Genomic DNA, 15636 nt, shown 5'->3' on the forward strand with positions numbered 1-15636 from the left:
ACAAATGTATATAGTTGTTCCTTTTGAGCCAAATCATAAACTGCTTTAAATTGCCAGGTCTTCCTCACCTGTTTTAACTGTTATTCTTAATGTGCCTGGCTTGCTCTGCTTAACAGATGAAGTAAATTATTATGGGTGCACAAACTCAGCATGCCCTGACTATATAACTATCCTAACTGGACTACAGGTTCTTGTAATTTGTGTCAGGGGGTAATGGTTTGCCTGAGGACAATATCCTTTAGGCAGTGGTTGCTTTTGACCTGCCCTTATAAAATCTTTTTACAAGGTAGGTAGGTAGATTGGTGGCATGCCTGGATATGGTTATCCAGTCTTGTACCAAGTATTGAAGTACTCCGTGTAACTGACATGTTGGACCCTAATTCATCACTACACTGCTCTAGACGTGTGGGGCCTATGCCACATGTCTGTTCTCTCTTCCATGGGTTTAGGTTAGCTCAATAGCTATAATATGACATTTCCTTTAAGGTACAATCTTATATTGAAATGCATCCCAATTTTAGAGATACTTAACTCCCCCCCCCAGTTTTATTGAGAAAAATGGCAAATACATCGCTGTGTAAATCTAAGTTGTAGAGCATGCCTGATGGTTTGATTTCTGAATATTGTGTAATGCTTACCAAAATAGATTTAGTTAATATTCATCATCCATATAGAGACTGTAAGCTTTTAAAATGTATGTTTTGGGATTGATATGGTGTAGTTTTAAGATTAGCATTAGAAATGAAAAGATTAAAGGGCTCCTTAGCACTTTAACTTTGAGTAATTTTGTCACCACTGCTGGTCTGTCGTACATGTGTTGGGGCATGAATTCACTGCAGAATCTTTCTAGTCTACGTCACAGCCAGATTCACTTGACTTATGTACAGTCTACTGCTTTTCCTCTGATATACTTAATTTCAGGGATGGCATTGTCATCTGATCCAGTTATACCATTCAAATTTTTAAAATTAATCTTGACTTTTTTAGTATTCCTCCTCCTCTCTCTCTCTTCCCTCCCCCAACCTGGTAATTCCTGATCATGTTTTGCTACAGAACTGTCCATGCTCATTTGTCAGCTTTCCCATGTGAATTTAATTCTGTTTCACTGTATGTCTTTTAGTGGTAATGCCCAAAAGCTATTCACTTAAATGTAGATCTTTAAAGTCTGTTATTAAAGACTCCATTTTGCTAACCTCTCTGGGTATACCATTACTTTGGGAGCAGTTGAGGTTGAGACATACTTCATCCTCTGCTAGCAAATGTGGTCTTTTCAGTACTGTTCATCCAGAATTTCCAGGCTTGTAGGCAGAGACAGGGTGTGGTACTGTCCACATGTATTACTGCTTCACGAGGTGTGTTCTGTTGTTTACCGTTTGTAAAGGCTTACCTGGGAGCTCCAGTTCTATGTCCAGGTCAGTAGAAGCCAGACATCTATAACTTCGATTTCATGTGGAATCTATTCCCAGGCTTCTCAGGACTGTAATTGGCATGGGTACACAAGCCATGGATTTTACCTAACCTCTGTAACTTACTGGTCTCACTAACCACTTCATTAAACCTCTGGCAGTCTTACTTTAAAAGATTTTATTCATTTATTTGAGAGAGTACAAGCAGGGGAAGGGGCAGAGGGAGAGGGAGAAGCAGGCTCCCTGTGGCAGTCTTAATCAGACCCCTACCATTTGTTAAGTTTAAAATTATTCTCCCAAACCCAGTCAGTTTCTGCTTCCCCTGCCTCATATTTAAATTGGCCTCTTTAAACCCCTATTTTGTTTATCCCTTTGTGGCTCCCTTAATCTAAATTCTTGCTTTCCTAAAGCCTTTTCCCTCAGTAGTGGTAGCTTCATTATGCTAATTTAAGTCCCCGTGTCAGTAGTGGAATCCCATGGACCTTGGCGGTCAGTCAGTCATCTTCAGATACACAGGCTGACCACTGTGACCAGGCAAAGTACCAACATTGACCTTGAGAGAGTGATAGAATCAAGGGGCTAGGCCTCTCCCTAATCCTAGGCTGTCTGTTTTTCGCAGAATGTTCTTCACAGAATCGCTTGGCCTGCTCTCCCTCCTACCAAGATTATATGTTACCTTGTTCTGAGAACCAAGTTCTGCTTTTCCCTGAGTTGGATATTTTAAATTGGTAGATGGCAGAGTTCATGGCTTCATAGTTTGAAAAACTCCCAATTATTCACTGAAGAAGTGTCCAGACTTTATCCGGTTGATTTGAGTATCTCTCAGATCTCTGGATGTCCATCAGTCTCATTGTGTCTGGTTGTTCTTCCATCTTGGATGTTGCCCTTAAATTTCTCTTGGGGGGCAGGGAGGTGTGTGCATCTGATAACTTTACAGTGCTTATTATTCAGAACTTTAGGCATGGGCCATCACATAAATTTCCTGATACATTCTTTCATAATTAGCTTTGTGTTTTTATACTAAAAAGCATTGAATGAATGATGTTTTAATTCTCTATGAGGCCACATTGGGCTAGATTGTTTTTCCTGAGCTTTTTAAACTTGCCCATACATACTGATGATAAACCGCTCTCATTAGGGGTTAACTGAATAAGCCCAGGTCCTTGGAATCTGCAAGAGCCTTTTAAGCATGTAACTTTAATGAAGAGTGATAGACATTATCTTTTTAAACCTCTGACTTCCAAAGTTATTTATCTGCATGTAAGGATTAGTGGTGAAAAGACAATAAACACCTGAAAAATCTAGATTAGTAATGTATAATAATTATAATTTTTTAGTATTTTATTTAAAATTATAATTATGAAAGATACAAAAGGTAAAAGGCACCAAAAACAACTTTGGCTAAGGCTATTTCTCTTTTCGAATCTGAATTCAAAGTAAACTAGCTCTTTTGTTTTCTCCCCCCCCTTTTATTTTAACTAGGGTTACACATCATTTTGGAATGACTGTATATCATCTGGATTACGTGGCTGTATGTTAATTGAATTAGCACTCAGAGGAAGGTTACAACTAGAGGCTTGTGGAATGAGACGTAAAAGTCTGTTAACAAGAAAGGTAAGAGGAGTGCAAAATAACATATCCTTTTTAATAAGTTTGTGCTGACTAAAAATGAAAGTTTCTACTAATAGATTTAAAGAATTAAAGAAGTTGATTTTAAAGTTAAGACTTTATTGGAAATCATATTTCCATGTCTTTTTTGCATTTTTGGTTTCTTGGTTCTTTGTACATAATGACTAATGTAATAAATTCATTGTGAGACTCACTGGCCCCTGCATCGGCATATTCAAAAACACTCCAGACTTCATTTGCTCCTTCTGAAAGCCCTGCCATACTTTGGAAAGACTTGACATAACTTTGTTTCAAACTCAAAAGGTATTATTGTGCAAGTTAACTATCCGTAGGCTTTTGGGCTTTTTAGCAGAATATGAATACTTTTTAGATCTCTACCTTCTCTACTGTAAGGTCTGTGTAAATAGTTATTTTTCACTAGTTTTTAGAATTTTTTTTTTTAAAGATTTTATTTATTTATGCGACAGAGACAGAGATAGAGACAGCCAGCGAGAGAGGGAACACAAGGGGGGAGTGGGAGAGGAAGAATCAGGCTCCCAGCGGAGGAGCCTGATGTGGGGCTCAATCCCAGAACTCTGGGATCACGCCCTGAGCCGAAGGCAGATGCTTAATCCCTGTGCCACCCACGCGCCCCTAGTTTTTAGAATTTTTAACTCCATCCTCAATCTCAGATACTCAAGATTGTTTCTCTTCTTTTTTTTTTTTTTTAAAGATTTTATTTATTTATTCGACAGAGATGGAGACAGCCAGCGAGAAAGGAAACACAAGCAGGGGGAGTGGGAGAGGAAGAAGCAGGCTCATAGTGGAGGAGCCTGGATGTGGGGCTCGATCCCAGAATGCTGGGATCACGCCCTGAGCCGAAGGCAGACGCTTAACCGCTGTGCCACCCAGGCGCCCCAAGACTGTTTCTCTTCTAATCTCTCATTGTGTTTCTTGGGGCCGTGGTGTTTCAAAGCTGTTTTTTTTCCTTTAATACAGCATCTTAATGAAATCTACAAAGTTTTAGGTTAGAACTGAACATTTTTTGATTGATACGCCATAATCCTATAGGAAAGAAAGTCACATTAATGGCTTTCTTGAAAGTTCTTTGCAGAGTAAACATTGTATAGGAGAATGTACTACTCTTGTGATTTTAAAATTTAATCTAGTTATTCAAAGTAGAGTTAAATGAGCTGGTATGATGTTGGTGTTAAAATTCTCTTTTAGAGAACTATATCATAAAGCAGAATACAATTTTTTTATTCCATTTTATTCTCAACCATAGATTCATGCAGAGAAAAAAACCCTTAATGTGTTATAGTTATCAATGAAATATACACAGAGGTTGCTACTAATTATAGTAATTATAAAAAGTTTTGCATTAATGTTACCAAGCCCTGACCTAAAGTGAAAATATTTTGATACTAGTTCTTTTTTGGGGGAACAAGAACCAGCTTTGTGTTGGTTTATCAGCAAATTATTTGCTCTTTTGTTCATTTATTTCTTCATCAAATATTTATTTAATGCTTAAGTCTACCCTGTACTGTGGAGACCAAGAGACATGTTCCCTGCCTGCATGGGCTTTCTATTTTAGTCTGTTTGTGTGACCTTAACTAGGTGGTTGGTAAGTCCTTTGGAAAAACACTCCAGTGTGATTTAATTTATTGAAATAAAATAATTATTGATTTCATTAAGGTAATACATATATAATAGTTGTAAAATCAAATTGTAAAAGGCTTATAACAAAAAATAGCCATCTTCTATGCACTTTTCCCCACTCCTTAGTCCTGCTCCTGAGAGGCAGTGGTTCTCTGTCCTTGTATTAGTTTTTCAGGGTCACCTTAACAAATTACAACAAACTTGAAGGCTTAAAACAGCTGATACGTATTCTCTCATAGTTCTGGAGGCCAGCATATGCTGTGCTCTCCTAGAATGCTCTAAGGAAGATTCTGTTCCTTAATTCTCCTAACTTCAGGTGGCTCCAGCATTTCCTTGGCTTTTGGCCACATCTCTCTCTCTCTGTTCTGTCTTTATGCTGTCTTCTCTTCTGTGTGTCTTTTATAAGGATGTTTTCATTGCATTGGGGGCCCCTCTTGACAATCCAGGATGATCTCATCTCCATATCTAATTTTATCTTAAAGATTTGTTTGTTTATTTATTTATGAGAGGGAAAGAGAGGAAGAGCATGGGCTTGAGTGGGAGAGGGGCAGAGGGAGAGAAGCAGACTCCCTGCTGAGCATGGAGCCTGACCTTGAGATCATGACCTGAGCAAAAATCAAGAGTCAGACACCTAACCAATTGAGCCATCCAGGTGCCCCATCATCTCCATACCTAATTTAATGTAATCTCATCTATAGAGATTTACTGGGGATTAGGTTCCAGGGGTTAGGACCTGAGCACCTCTTGGAGACCATTGTTCAAATTTCTGTAGCTCTCTTAGTTATTTCTTTTGGCATTTATGTCCATATTTCTAAATGAGGTTATACTGCCATCTCTTTTTTTAAGATTTTATTTTTAAGTAATCTCTATATCCAACTTGGGGCTTGAACTCACAACCCCAAGATCAAGAGTTACATGCTCTGTTGACTGAGCCAACCAGGTTTCCCCTGCCGTCTCTTGATAAATCACATTAAAATGCTGTTTACTTTCTACTAGAAAAGATGAGAAAAAAAAAAAAAGTTGAACATTTGGCTCTCTTAATACTACTCACTTACCTCTCCCCCCAACGTTCCTGATAGAGTTATGTCATAATTTTTTGTAAAACCATAACGATTGTTTTATATTATTACAGTTACGTTAACCCTTCAGAGTTTGGTTATATCCTATGATATTTTCTTTCATTTTTAAAAAAAAAATTTATTTACTTATTTGACAGGAGAGAGCCCACAAGCAGGGGGAGCGGTAGGCAGAGACAGAGGGAGAAGCAGGCTCCCTGCTGAGCAAAGAGACCAATGTGGGGCTCAGTCCCAAGACCCTGGGATCATGACCTGAGCCGAAGGCAGATGCTTAAGCAACTGAGTCACCCCAGGCGCCCCTCATTTTTTTCCCCTAGAGTTTTAATAATTTTCTTTTTAAAAAATCTTTTCTCTGTACCTTTTTTTTCTTATGTGCTCCCCCTGAGAAAAACTAGCATTAATTTTCAGATGTTCAAGTAGAATTTGCCTTGTGCTTCAGTCTGGACTGGTTATGGTTTGGTTCTGTTGGGACTGCTGTCTCATTTTACTGCTTTAAAACCCCTGTTTTTGGAAATTTTTTTTCTGTCCTTGTGGGAGGAAAACGTTTTGAGGCTTTGCAGGCCTTAAAATTTCTTTACTGTACCTCATTTTCGTTTGACAGTTTGGGAATAGAATGTTAGATGTAAATTATTTTCCCACAGAATTTTGAAGTCATTTCCCCATTGTCCTCTAGTATACAGAGTAAGTTGCTGTTAAAATCCGGTGTCCTTTTGATTTTCATTCTTTGTGTGATACCTGTTTTCCTCTCTGGAAGCATTTCAGATCTTCTCTTTATCCCCGGTGTTCTGATATTGTACGAATATGCCTTGATGTGGGTCTTTTAAAATTCATTATTCTGTGCTCACTTTGGCAGCACATACATTAAAATTTGTTATGCATGGGTTCTTTCAATCTAGAAATGTTGTTTTGGTTTTATAAAGTTTTCTTCTATTTCTTACATCTTTGCTCTATTTTCTAGAACTTTAAGTTTGACGTGGACCTCTTGACTAGTCTTTTTTCTTTGTTTCTTAGTTTCCTAGCTTTATTAAAATATAATTGGCATTCTCTTGGCCTCCCTTACCTTTTTTTAACCCTCTTTTGAGTTTTTTTTTTAATGTGGTTCTAATGTTTTTTATTTTCAGGAGCCTTTTCTTGTGTTTTGTTTTATCACAACCTCTTATTTCATGGATGTAATATCTTTTAAGTCTCTAAGAATATTGTGGCTCTTTTGAAAATTTCTTTTATCTGTTCCTTCAAGTTCGTTCTTTCTGTCTTTTGGTTTCTTTGACATTGAAGGTTTTCTTTCAGTATCTTGTCATTCTTGGTTAATTGTTCATCTTTAAGAATGAGGCTCCCCTCTAAGGTGCAGTACACTAAATAGAAATTAAAGGTGTGGGCAGAGCATATTTCTTAGTGGGCCACAGATTGCTGAATTTTGTTAAGGGGTTTAGAACTACTCTGAGGCATTGAAGAGTTTTAAGCAGAAACCTTGAGATAATATGTAAGTCTTGCCTTTTAAAAATATCAGTAAGGAGAATGGATTGAAACTAGTTTGGGAAAACTAGTTAGGAAACTTAATCCAAGTGAAAGATAACTAGATTGAGGGAGTAATTGCAAAGGTGATGGAGAAGAGTAGTTCCATCTGCGAGAGATTGAGGGGACAGAATTTCATGAGAAAAAAGGATCCTCCCATACCCAGGTTATTGTGACATGATGTAAGACGTGTCTCAGAGGGTGGGCATGGGATGGGTGTTGAGGCCAGATTGCAGTGAATTAAAGGAGTAAGTGAGAGGTCAGAAGTGGTGGCGTGACCACATTATATAAACAGACAACTTTTTTCTGCCAAGGTTCTCCTTTTTTCTTACTCTCTCTGACCCCTTACTAAAAGCATGGCCCAGAGTAGTACTGTCCAGTAGAACTTTCTGTGATGATGAAAATGTTCTATATCTGCCAGCACAGTAGCCACTAGCCACATGTGTCTGTGAGCCAGACACTTATAATGTGGCTAATGAGATTGAGACATGCTGTAAATAAAAACACACTGGATTTTTGAAAACTTAACCATGGTAAGGAAGACTGTAAAATATCTCAATTTAAAAATACTGATTACATGTTAATATATTGACTATAGTGGGTTAAGTAAAATAATATTAAAATTAATTTCACATAATTCTTTTCCTTTTTAATATAACTACAAAAATTTAAAAAGTTTTGTGGCTTGCATTTGTTATTATGATTATCTTTCTATTGGGTCACGCTGTCTCAGAAATAGACATATCGTTATATATTTTTTAGTCTTTCAGAAGATTGAGCAGAAAGGTGAAGGACATGTGTTGAAGACAAGTTTAAGGGAGAACTGCTGCATTTAAAAAATAATATTTTAAAATTGTATGACATTTTAATAGCTAACATAAAGTAATATAACAGATTAAAATTTGATATTCTAGAATTTAAACTAGAAATTTGTTGCTTAGCCAAGAACTCAGTGAAGACTGCAGATATCTAATACTTGGCTAAAGCAGTATGCAGCATTTTCTCCCTCCCTCCCTCCCTCCCTCCCTCCTTCCCTCTTTTCTTTTTTTTTTTTAAAGACTTTATTNCTTCCCTCTTTTCTTTTTTTTTTTTTTTTAAAGACTTTATTTATTTGACAGAGCACAAGCAGGGGAAACAGTAGGCAGAGGGAAAGGGAGAAGCAGGCTCCCTGGTGAGCAAGGATCCCAGGACCCTGGGATCATGACCTGACCTGAAGGCAGACCCATTACCAACTGAGCCACCCAGGCGCCCCTACAGCATTTTCTTCCCTCATTCCCCGGCTTTGTGTTTTTCTACTTCTAGATGGATTCTGTATCCATCTTAGCTTTAAAAAGTTTTGTAGTGTTTAAAAATTTTGTTACCAGGCCTGTTGGTATTTTCAAGGTTTTTGCTAGTTGCCACAATTTTGAAAAAACTTTCTCACCCCCCAAATTATATTTTGTATTTAAATCTTTATCTTCCGTTGTGGTATAAACTCTGAGGAGCCAAGTCTTACTTAATTTTTAATTCTAATTGGTTAACCAGTTGTTTCAGTAGCATCTATTGAAAAATTCATTTCTTCACTGCTGTAAAATGCCACTTTTATCATATACTGAATTGAGTATGTCATTGCATATAATTGAGTTTGTTTCTGTAACTAATAAATGTTTAAAAAATGAATTTCTTGATTAAATAGCCCAAGGTTTAGCAATGAAAAGAATTAACAGCGAGTAAAAACTGTTCTAGCCTTTTGCTTTACAAATTCTTGCACAATAACTTTATTTTCATTCATGATAGATAGTGGCTAATCTGGTTAGGTATAAATGTTGGATTTCTTTCTTTTTTTTTAATGTTGGATTTCTTAGTAGAGAATTAATTTAAAATCTGAACCTTGACACTGCACGAACACACTAGGGACTTTTAAGTATAATGAACTGTTTGTATAATTGTTTAAGTTTTTCATTTAAAGAGATGGTTGGAAGAAAGAATTAGTGGATCATTTCATTCTTATTGCTTACATTTTAGGTGATCTGTAAGTCAGATGCTCCAACAGGGGATGTTCTTCTTGATGAAGCTCTAAAGCATGTTAAAGAGACTCAACCTCCAGAAACGGTCCAGAACTGGATTGAATTACTTAGTGGTAAGCTTTTGTGTGTAAACTAAAAGCTAAGTTCTGTTTAAAAGACTTTTCTAAAAGCTTTAAATTCTTTTTAGAGGAACTTACACAAAATGGCCAAAAGCTTGTTTAGTTATTGAGGCCGAGTTGAAAGTTATTAGTCACTGAATGGGGAAAATAGTGGTTTTTAAAATTTCACCCTCTTTTAACAAGACTGAGCAGATAGATGTTCAGTGAAACGTAATATTCTTCCTTAGAGCTTCCACCATTCTTCATCATAATTACCTCACGTTACCTTACACTGGGTAGACTCAGTTAAGCTGTGATAACAGACAACCCTCAAACCTCAGGGCTTTAAACAACGGGTGACTTTTCACTCATGTCATAAGTAGTCACAGGCCACTTCATTCTCACTTTGGCAGCGAGGCAGGCAGACAGAGCTGCCACCATCTGGAGCACTGTCTGTCACTATTGTAAAGGGAAGATGAGCATAGCCAATCATTCAGGCTCATAAGTTTCTGTTCAGAGAGGACACATGGTTTCAGTTTCATTGGTCAGAGCAAGTCACGTGGCTTCCCCTAATGTTAAGGAGATAGGAAAGTGAAGCCAGGAAGGAGAACCTGAAATACTTGGTTGACAGCATTGATGACTGCTGCATTTACATTAAAGTTATTTGTGTATTTGTCTAATCTAGGTAGAGAGCCCTAGTATAGGACCTAAGTGTAGAATATAGGACATAAGTTCTCTTGCTCTTCCTCTTTACTGTTACATAGAACATCGCTTCTGTGTACATGGATTAGTTCATGTTCAAACATACTGTTCTTTAACTTTTAAAAACATATGGATGTTGTTAGATTGGTAATTAACGTCATTTTTTTCTCACTTATAGTTTTTTTTTAACTTATAGTTTCTAAAAATAATCTTGTTATAAGATGTTCTCTCAGTAAAAGATTGTGAGTTTTGCATCTTTGTTTATTTAAGATTGAATACACATATTCCATTCTTAGCTAATAGAGCAACAGTGGGCACTTTCATTCTTTGTTGTTACTGATAGAAAACAGACTTATTCACAAGGTAGTTTTGATGAATTTTGCAGTTTTTCTCTTTTGGCCATCCTCTTGTAGATGTTCTAATAAAGGTTCTTTTTACTTCATTGAGTAAGAGAAACTTTAACTCAACCCCCTTTCCCCCTTGGTGCTATGTTCAATTATAATTTCTTTTGCAGAAATCTTTTTAAATTATTTTGCCCATTTGATCAGGATTTGTTTGGTTATAAACTAGATTCTTGCTTAGCACCTACCAATACTTTATGTCACACTGCCCAGCATGTTGTCAGCCTTCTTTGGGTTAGCCTTCCACTTAATGTCTATTGGTGACAATGGCCATTTAACAGAACTCAGGGCTTTAACCCTAACTCCATATGTTTAATATTAGCAAATATTTTTTCAGATAAAAATAGAAGTGCTAATAATTTCTCACTGTACCCTGATGGATCATTTTGTACTTTCTCTGGAGATCACCTGAGCAATCTTTGGGTCATGCTCATGTTTGCCCATTACCGCTTCTGGTAGTGCGTATTGGAATTTGTAGTTAAGTTCTCAACTGGCTAAAAGCAGGGTTTTTTAAAGTTGTAGTTAATTTTTTTGGCGGGTAGGTCAGAGTGGTGTTCTTTTATGGAATGTAGTTGGGTCTTGTGTTAATGTTACTGATACCCACTTTGGTGCCAGTTAGCACTATTGGGATGTTTCAGACCCCTCTGTCCATCAGCCACCTCTTTATACAAGCTTACATCATATGTGCTAATGGCTCATTGGGATTTCCTTTGACAGGTCGTATGTCTGTCATGCAGGTATGGCATACAAGGAGTATGGAGTGCAGGAAGGTTGACTCTCAACATATAAGGTGGCTGTATCTTGTCCAGTACTCGATATAAGTGCTAATTGAACCAAGTTGGGCTGTTGCACTCTTCTCACCTGATTGGAGAGTGAAAAGATGGCAGAAGTCTGTACGATTTTTTCAGAAGTATTTAAATACATCAGAAACTATCTCACGCTACCTTATATTGGATAGGCTATGTTAAGCTGTGGAAACAAGCAACCCCAAAGCCTCAGAAGCCTTAGGACTTCTCACTCATGCTGTGAGTCCATCCCAGGCCACCTCGTTCTCAGTAAATGATTCTGAGTGTCCGTTTGAATTAGGAATTTGGGTAAACTGCGAGGCTAATTGCTCAGAATGGTTTTAAAACAATATCCTGTGATGTTTAGGGGGCCATCAGTGCTCGCCTATCACCTGTAGCACCTTAAGTCATGTGTTCCTGACATACATTAGGAATGACCTGTAATTTTAGCCTAAAAGTAGAGAATCCAGAATGAGAGAAGGAGGGAAAAAAAGCACATTTCTTTATAAGGAAGCATCTACTTCCTGCCTAATGAAAGTATGGATAGCTTGCTGATTTTTTTTAAGGCATTTTTTTTTTATTGTGGTAAAGCATACACAACATAGCATTTACCATTTTGACTTTAAATGTTCAGTTCTGCAGCCAGCTTGTTGAATATTAAATTCTGAAGATGTTAAGTTGGTTCCAGGTAATGAGTAATATCATATACCAGTTATTGCAGCTTTACTGACAGAGGTGCTGTGAAACTTGAAGTGCTTCCATACTGAAACATCTTAAAGTGCATTTGGGGAGCAGTTGTGTATTTCTTTTTTTTTTTTGTAAAGATTTTATTTATTTATTTGACAGAGAGACGGAGTACAAGCAGCGGCAGGCAGAGGGAGAACCAGGCTCGATCCCAGGACCCTGGGATCATGACCTGAGCAGGATGCAGATGCTTAACCGACTGAGCCACCCAGGCATCCCAAAAATTGTGTATTTCTAATAATTTGATAAGAGATGAGGGTTTAACAATATGGTGCTCTGAAAGTGCAGTAGCTCCGAGAAAAGAGAAATCCTTGGGAGTGTTAGTTGTTGGGAGAGGAAGTAGAACTTGGATTAGGCCTTTGAAGAGTAATAATGAGACGGAGATGGAAGGAAGTGTTCTTGTTCAGAGGGGCTAGAGAGAGGTAAAATTGGTGGGCCTGTCCGTCTTCCTGCAGCTAAGCCTGGGACTGCTGCCCACTTGCCAGGACTGTGGTACTGTGCTGTATTGTTGGCGGATATGTGCAGAGGAGGTGAGAGTCTATGTGCAGAAGAGAGCATGTTGGTCTGCCGGTTACCTGTGAGGCAGAGAAGGTGCACGTGGGTGCCTAAGGTCTGACGGAGGGATCTTGTTTACCTGAGGGTGGCGGTACCCAGGGGTTCATATTACCATTACTTACACTATACATTTATACATGCTCATACTACCAGTATATTATAAGCACTTATATGTCTCATTAATTTAAGAATTAATAAATACACATATATTTGAGACAAAGACTACTTACTGTGATTTTCTGAAATCTTGACATGTAGTTGATGAGTTTGGTCACAAGGTGTCACTAGACTTCCAGATTTATGAACAAAGATGCTTTTTGTTGTTACACGTCAAGGAATATCGAAGTTTTTTCACAGCAGAACTATTACGGTGTACCTCTCAGTATGTCATTTTCTCAGAAATAATTGTTGGGCAGTGGACGTAAATAACCTTTTCGTCTCTGTATGTACTTCTCACAATTTCCTTTACAAAAAAGTGAACTGCAAGTACTTTCTATACATTTTAATTTGCTTGTATAACTTATAAAATCCTTTCACATCCTGAATAATTTAGGAGCTGATGAATAGCAATATGGATCACAGTAACATCTTTAAATCTAGAGTTCTGAACACTTAAAGTCATCAGGCATTTATTACAAAGTATTTAAAAGGTATCTGATAGTCTGCTTAAATTGAAGCAGCTTAGGTGATACTTTAAACATTTATTGTATATTCACTCATCCAGCTACCCCCATCCCAATTTTTAGTGGTGTCTTAAGTATGCTAATTTCAGGGGTGACTTTATTCTTTGGATTTAGCTTAATTTATTATTATTTTTTAAAACAAACGGCAGAAATGTCAGGATGCCAAGACACTTTCACCACTCATTTATTTCGTTGTACCTTTTTTGGGGGTGCCAAGAATAGTATTGAACAACATCTGCATTTTACCCACACTGTTTCAGCCTTCTGCATATGAGATTTCTTCATTTTTTCATATATCTGAGGAGGTCTGAATAACATTTGTATTGGAGTGAGCAGGTGAGATTGCTCCCTTTGAGTGAATTACTGCAAAGGGAGATGATGTCTGAGCCCTTTTTTATTACTTCCTCTGGGGCAGAAACTATAGCCCATAAGAAGGTCCAATCATAGAACACCGTATTTGAAGGTGGGTCTGTGTTTAGGCTCTTCTCATTTTTAGTAGCAATGCTAAATTGTAAAGTAGCATATTGGGAATTGAGAAATTTCTCATAGGAACTGTGTAACCATTACTTGTTCCATTTGTTGTATTATATAAGATTTAATTGTGGATAGAGTGGGTAAATCTTAGTATGACTTCAGTACAATAAGCAGTAAATTGTAAATTGCTAATCCCATTCATTTCCCATGAGGAAAAAAAAATCATTGTATAGCAGCATTAGAGGGATTTTGTGTTTTCAGTCTGCAAAGAGATGTTTAACTGTGGACTTCTCAGAATAATCTTGATCCTCTCCCCCAGCCCCCCACTTTTGGAACTCTATAGATAGCCAAGATATTCTCTGAGGCACGGAATACCCTTCTGTTTGACTAGTGAGTTGCCAGGCAAAAGTACTACTTTGATAATTGACAAATTATTATAAGCATAGTTAGTTAATTTTGAAGTTGAACTATTATTTATGGGCTTTTACATAAATTTGGCTATTGATTATTTTATGTTTATTTAAATTTCCAAAAGTCAGAAGGTGGTCAGAAAACACAACCTAGCCAATTCTAGCTTAGTGTGTTAGGCTGCCTACCTCATGCCAATGATACTAGAAAACACAAACCCCAAACTGTCTGGTGAAAGGTACGGCAGGCAGGCATTTTTTGGGGGAGATAATGGGTTGGTACAAACTTAAAAAATGAAAATCGTAGCACCTGTGAAAGATGTGTGACTCCATTCCAGGGCTCGTTATATTCTGCATATTACTGCTGCCTTTCCACTTGGTTGTTTCTTTTGCCTGTAATGCAGGCTCCTCTTCCTTTCTTTCTTTAAAAAAATATTTATTTGAGGGAGAGAGAGTGTGAGGGGGGAGGAGTGGCGGGGGGAGAAGCAGAGTCTCTGCTGAGCAGGGAGCCTGCTGCCTTGGGGTGCGATCCCAGGACCTTGGGATCATGACCTGAGCTGAAGGCAAACACTTAACCTACTGAACCACCCAGGCGCCCCTTCCTCTTTCTTTCATAGGATGTTGATTCCTAAGGGATTTCAAGATGTAGTTTGAAAGTTCTTTCTCCTACTGTAGAAATGCCCCTTACATCAAACCCAGATAATTTCTTACTCCCTCTGGGCTCCTTGTTCATATGGTTTTTATGATCCTACACATCTTATTCTTGCCAGGATAATTAATTATATTATGGATGTTTCTTTTACCTGATTTAAAAATTTTTCAGAGTTAGAAATGTCTTACTTACGTTTATATTCTTAGTACCAAATATGATTTTTTAGGGCATTACGAATACATGAAGTTCTTTCTGTCACAGTGCTGATTCTGCATGTGATAATAGCTAATAACATTTGCTGAGTGTTAACTGTGTACCAGGCTCTGTTCTAAGAACTTGATATGTCTTCAGCTCATTTAATCCTCATAATAACCTGATGAGGTGGGTAGAATTGTTAATCTTGACTTTACAGATGAGGAAACAGAGAAACGGAGAAGTTAAGAAACCTTGCCCAGGGTTGCAAGCTAGAAAATGACCAAGTTGGAATTCAAAGCTTACCAGTTTGGCTCCAGAGTGCCTGTTAAAACCGGTTATGCGATAATGCTTCATCAAGTAACTATTTTAATCATTTCTTAACATTAAATGTAGGTTTGGGCTTGTTTAACACTAGAAATTGAAATAATAGAATTTCATTTATTATTGAGTTACATTTTTCTTTTATACTCTTAGGTTTTAAAGTCTAATAGGGCCCCAAATATATTTCTTTTCCTTTTTAAGGTTACCAAGGAAATCGAATGCAGTGATCATTTTTCTTTTGTGGAAGCTGATTTGCTAGGGTTTTTTATAATTGAATAAAATTTAGTAATAAAATATTTATAATTTAATAAATTTATAATTTAATAAATAATTTAAATAAATAATTTAATAA

The 15636-nt window shown here is 37.3% G+C and overlaps 1 protein-coding gene across 1 annotated transcript in view; it reads left to right on the plus strand.

Moving 5' to 3' along the window:
- The window catches only part of GOLPH3 (golgi phosphoprotein 3), a 58478-nt gene that overhangs the window by 37039 nt on the left and 5803 nt on the right, over positions 1 to 15636 (plus strand). The window contains exons 2-3 of the mRNA XM_002919909.3: positions 2889 to 3020; positions 9266 to 9380. Coding sequence (XP_002919955.3) covers positions 2889 to 3020; positions 9266 to 9380 — 247 coding nt within the window. The remainder of the gene's footprint in view (positions 1 to 2888; positions 3021 to 9265; positions 9381 to 15636) is intronic.

This window comes from Ailuropoda melanoleuca, chromosome 3 (genome assembly GCF_002007445.2).
Source record: "Ailuropoda melanoleuca isolate Jingjing chromosome 3, ASM200744v2, whole genome shotgun sequence".
In the NCBI taxonomy this organism is placed as follows: Eukaryota; Metazoa; Chordata; class Mammalia; order Carnivora; family Ursidae; genus Ailuropoda; species Ailuropoda melanoleuca.